At 39.1% G+C, this 5,595-nt stretch overlaps 1 protein-coding gene across 1 annotated transcript; it reads left to right on the top strand.

The window, feature by feature from the left end:
• The first annotated feature begins 1,457 nt into the window (after positions 1-1,457).
• Positions 1,458-4,139, top strand: Cer1 (cerberus 1, DAN family BMP antagonist). The gene is made up of 2 exons (XM_005327992.3): positions 1,458-1,964; positions 3,639-4,139. Exons 1-2 carry the CDS (start codon positions 1,458-1,460, stop codon positions 3,933-3,935), a joined length of 804 nt encoding a protein of 267 aa, XP_005328049.2. The 3' UTR covers positions 3,936-4,139.
• The last annotated feature ends 1,456 nt before the right edge of the window (positions 4,140-5,595 follow it).

Below are 5,595 nucleotides of genomic sequence, written 5' to 3'. Positions count from 1 at the left end.
TCATATAATTATGAACTATTAAAAATAGTTCATTATTCTAAGTAAAGGGACTTAGCTGAGGCTTTACCTCATAGAAATCAGGCATGAGTATCACGATAGAACACGAAAGCCTAGAAGATATATTCCAATTGGCCACTCTTTGGAAAGAAATCTTAATTGTTACTTTAAAAAAGGGAAACATATTTCAGGATTATTTGTGTTTGTGAAGAAGGGAATGTGATGATTGAATCAAAAGGGGAAGGAATATAAGCAAGCACTTCGTTGATTCCCAGAGGGAATGCTGTTGGAATGGTGTGGTGAGTTGATTGGATTCAGTTCTGGGGTTTCAAGTTTGCAATTGTTTCTCTTCCCTTGGCTGATTTTAGATAGTGATTTAACAAGTTTTCTTTTTATCCCTGAAAACTCATGTCTGTCTCAATCTTATTTAACCTTATCATCAATTACTAGAATAAAGGAGGAAGATGTGGATTCAGTAAGGTAAGGAACTGAGCAGCCAGCCTCACACCGGAAGCCATCAAACCTGGTTCTTAGAATCCACCTTCCCAAGACAAGTTGATAATGGGGGTTGGGGAACATTTTTCCATCCTCGTTGAAGACTGATGAGCAGTCAGCTGATATACCTTAGGATTCTTGCTGAGAAATTTAAGGACAATTGTAAAGTTTACTGAGGACTGGCCAGGTGTGAAATTTAGCACCCAGTATTTGATACTTAATGTGAGAGTATTAACTTGTGAATTATGAGTTTCCATGTATGGAAAGGGAGAATGTATTTATTCCCTTTACTCTGTTACTACACAACAGCCACCTTAATCCACATAGAAGTAAAAGGTGATAAATCTCTTTCTCAACAAAGTTAATATCCCTCTTTCTTTCCTTTCCATACCATTTTGATATACTTCTTTAGTAGTGTGTGTGTGTGTGTGTGTGTGTGTGTGTGTGTGTGTGTGTGTGTGTGTATGTGTGTGTAAATAGTTTTCCTAAGGGCCTGGTCTTTTGTTAAATGTGTGCCCTTGATTTTTATCTGATACACTTCTCTCAAAAACATGTCATGCCTATTCTATCCCAACACAGTAAAGAAATACACCAAATGTTAGCTGACTGTCTTCCTTCTTCTAATAACAGTGATGGGAAATCCAGCAAAGAATGAGCTGTTTTTGCTAATACAGCTCTTTAAGTCTCAGACAGAGAGCTAAACTGTCAGTTAATTACCCCCTGGGTCTCAGGCTTTCACTGGGGCCTTCTAAAATACACAAAACCAAAGTGAAGGCAGGACACCATTAGCACCACATAATTCAAGCAAACAATCAATGTGTTTACTCCGCCTGGCTACTGACCACCTGCCCTCCATCCCACCAGGCAGGTCTCTCTATATAGGCTGTCCTGTTCACAGTCCTGTAGAGTGAGCCTCTTTGGGCTTCACCATCTGTGAACCGAAAGGAATCTTGGGCTCTGATAGCATGCATCTGCTTTTACTTCAATTGCTTGTGCTCCTGCCTCTGGGGAAGGCTGGCTGGCGCCTGGATGACCATGGAAGTCACAGTTCTCTTTCCCTCCTGCTCCTAGAAAGGAGCCGCCGAGAACTCTCCACCAGCAACCAAGAGGAAGCTGAGGACAAGCCCGATCTGTTTGTTGCAGTGCCACACCTGATAGGCACCAGCCTGGCAGTGGAAGACCAGAGGCAGAAAGAGAAGATGCTGTCCATGTTTGGCAGGATCTGGAAGAAGCCTGAGAGAGAACTGTACCCTCTTGGGGACTTAGAAAGTGAGTACTCCCCACCTGGGACCCAGGCCCTCCCTCAGCCAATGGAAAGGAAGAAAATAGAGAAGTCTCCTCTTCGAGAAGAAGCCAAGAAATTCTGGCACCACTTCATGTTCAGAAAAGGTCCAGCCTCTCAAGGGGTCATCTTGCCCATCAAAAGCCATGAAGTACATTGGGAAACCTGTAGGACAGTGCCCTTCAGCCAGGTATGTGTCCTGGGGGTAGAGTAGATTGGGGTTTGCAAGATGGGAAATAGCTGAGACAGGGAGAGAGGAGGGGAAGCAGCTGTGGGGAATCAGTCTTGCTTAACTTCAAACTTGGTCCTAGATAGTCACCACAGGATTTGGCAAAGTATGATCCTATTCCCTACATCTCCTTCTCATCTCTCTGTTATTTCTTGGCATGCCAGAAATGCTACAAGAATGGTATAATGGTACTGTCAATATGATAATCAAAGGACACAGAGCTCTGTTTTATTTACTTATTTTTAGACTGGGGGTGTCCTATCCAGAGAAGTAAGTCTGCCCTCAGTTAGGAAACTGGGAATATAGAGTAATCACAGGACTTATTTGTAGCTACATCTCTGCACCTCTGGGATGTGGGTGAACAGGTCAACTCCTTCTGTAGATAAGGTGGGACATGGGACGTACTGAATTTTTCCCCAAACAAATTTCACATTCATTGTGACAATCTTAATCTATTTCACACCTAACCATAGGTTTATGAAAGTTTCTTTAATAGTTGTCTAAGCTATCCAACTTTTAAAAAGCTATCCACAACCTCAAACTATATTGAGATTCTTGGGACAAATGTTTGCTGTGTTATTTCTAGTATTGTGATAGAAAATGATTTAGTTTAACTTATTTTTACATAAGCTCTCAAAAAATAATCTAGATGTGATATGACATCCCCTACCCCACCCTATCTCCAGATTTATGTTGTATTGGCTGACATATACTTACCACGATCAATTCCAATTCTATTAAGACAAAATGCATCAGATACGTAAACATGAAGATGTTGAACCAAAAGTAATGCAGGGAAAAGTAAAATTTCACAGTCCAGTAACTCTATCCAATTAAGCAGGCAGTGTTATAAGACAATTGACTGTGTGAGGCAGTTAAGTATTCTGCCTGCAAAGGCAAGGATATGCAGCACTGACAAGTCAATTATCAAATAATAATGACTGCTTTGTGGCCCATGTGCAATTAGAAAATTACTTCTAAGAATTGAGCCATCAAATTTCCTTTGAAATTCTTATTTTGAATTATATTGCTAATTAAATTATAATTAAGATGTTTGATTCTTGTATATTTTGGAAGGCACATAAAACTAGGTGTATGAGGTTACGAGAGAGGCAAAGATGATGTAACAGGTGCATACATTGCAACTTTGCCATGCAACTTTGTAGATTTGAATGCACCACAGTTCTTGCAAAATAGGACAGAATTAAACTTGTGATGTTCTGGTCTATTTTATGATCAATTGAACAAAATATGTATAGAGAGCCTACTATGGGAAATGTACTGTGAGGAATAAAATGGTAACACAGAGTACTTAAATAAGAAGTTTGTCATTAGAATTTTTCCAATTGGTCACATTCAACTAGACAAAATGTCTTAGTCTGACATTTATAGTACCAACTATTTTCATATTAAGTTGAGGATACCAAAAGGCTAATAATTTACTCAATACATTTAGTTAAGTTGGCTTTATGCCCTAATAGATACCCTCACTTGGACATTACAAAATGTATCCAAAATGGAAAAGCTATGGAAATTTTAGTCTGTTATCCTGATTTACACTCTCTAGCTTCTTTGCATCATGTACAATAGGGAAATGACTCAAGATAACATAATGGAAATGTGTTTGTCTTTTAGACCATCACCCATGAAGACTGTGAAAAAGTCGTTGTTCAGAACAACCTTTGCTTTGGGAAGTGCGGGTCTGTTCATTTTCCTGGAGTGACACCGCACCCCCATACCTTCTGCTCCCACTGCTCACCTGCTAAGTTCACCACAGTGCACTTGCAGCTGAACTGCACTGGCCTTGCTCCCGTGATCAAGGTAGTGATGCAGGTGGAGGAGTGCCAGTGTGCGGTGACGACAGAGCATGGAGATGGACACCCCCTTCAGGCTGGTTCCCAGGATTCATTTATCCCAGAGGTTTCAACTTAAAAACTTTTCCCACTATTACCTTTGAAAAGCAAAACCACCACAACCAGGCAATGGTTATTCAGTCTGGAAATGATAAGTGGGTACATAATGCTTAAAGGGAAAGGTAGTTTTAAAAGTAGTTACAAGATGGCAATATTTAGAAGAAATAATATTTTTCTAGTTTTTGATAGATGTTTGGAATCTAGTGATGGCTCTACCACTAACTGGTTGTAGAATGTTAAGGAGCTGTAAAAATTTGCATCATCTTAAGCTTTTCATCTACAAATGAGAGACTATCCCAGTTGATTGCCAAAGTCCTTTTCCACTACTGGTACATGATTGATTTTCTTCAAAATTTTAAAAGCCTTCTGTCTAAGGGAAAGAAATAAACTACATCATAAAAATGGGCTTCTTCAATAGCTTGTCAAGTCACCAGCAGGAATAAACAAACAAACAAACAAAAAAAGTTGGGATATTTTTAGAAGGGATTTCTCATGCTTGTAGCTGCATTTGTGATTCAGGGAATGTTTTGCCTTTTTCTATCAGATGATTCTTTTCATAGATGTTTGAAGTAACTTGCTTGGTTTCTCCTCCCCTCCCATCTTCCTCCTCCTTTTTAAAATTGTTTTTTTTTTGGGGGGGGAGGGGTGGTACTGGGGATTGAACCCAGGTGTGCTCTACCACTGAGCTACAAACCCAGCCTTTTATTTTTTATTTTAATACAGGGTCTTGCTAAGTTACTGAGGGCCTCAAACTTGTGATCTTCCTGCCTCAGACTCCCACGTAGCTGGGATCACAGGCATGCACTTGGCCTCCTTGTATAAAGTTCTTAATGGCTGGTGTTTGTCTTTGAAGAAGTAACATTGATGCTACTTTTAGTAGTTTACATAGGGAAGAGGAACAATCTTTGGTAGCCAAATAGCTACCTATATTATGAGAAAGAAAAACTATATGATGAGAACCATGATTAAAGCTCACTCCAGAAACACTAATGAAAGTAAACAAGAAATTCAGCAGAGGTCAAATTAAAAAATTGTAAATAAATAATTTAAAATTGAAATAATTTATGGTGAAATATCCACATGGCTTTTGCGTTAGGTAATAAGAAAGGTTTCTGAGTTTGGGTCACTGTTTTTGAGTATTGTATAAAACTTTGTAAGATAAATTCTACTCAGCAAAGACTACAATGAAAAGGTCTGACAATATTCTGAATGTTTTGATGTATTGAATTTTAGTGTATGAAGCATTCTGGGAAATGTTGTGGCATGTAAATATCTTATGTTTGGCCCTTATTTGTTTTGTCTGTCTCATCATTTAAAGGTACCACTGGGACATGACCCAGCTAGAAGTGTTTCTGAATGTCTCTGTGGGGTTATGACACTGACCCATGGGTTTCTTCTGACTTTGTAAGCAGCCTGTGGTTTAAGCCTTTGAACCACTGTCATTTAGCAATTGTCTTTCCTGCCTGTATTTATTTGTATGCATACATTGTGACATTGTGCCGAATTGACTTTTCCCAACCAGATTATTTTTTAATAATTATTCAAAAATTCATTTTAAAAAATTGCTTGATTTGGATTCCTTTACTTCAGTACATACACATGCGAGCTCGTGCCTAGACACACACACACACACACACACACACACACACACACGAACACACACAAACAAATGTTTCATG

The sequence above is a fragment of the Ictidomys tridecemlineatus genome, chromosome 4 (genome assembly GCF_052094955.1).
Source record: "Ictidomys tridecemlineatus isolate mIctTri1 chromosome 4, mIctTri1.hap1, whole genome shotgun sequence".
Classification (NCBI taxonomy): domain Eukaryota; kingdom Metazoa; phylum Chordata; class Mammalia; order Rodentia; family Sciuridae; genus Ictidomys; species Ictidomys tridecemlineatus.
The sequence above is the reverse complement of the archived record's forward strand: the minus strand, read 5'-3'. Positions and strand labels throughout refer to the sequence as shown.

Excerpts from the sequence above, each read along its gene's own strand:
- Cer1 (XM_005327992.3), top strand. The coding sequence starts at position 1,458 with ATGCATCTGCTTTTACTTCAATTGCTTGTGCTCCTGCCTCTGGGGAAG. Across the intron at positions 1,965-3,638 it reads GGACAGTGCCCTTCAGCCAG|ACCATCACCCATGAAGACTG; the intron begins GTATGTGTCCTG and ends TTTGTCTTTTAG.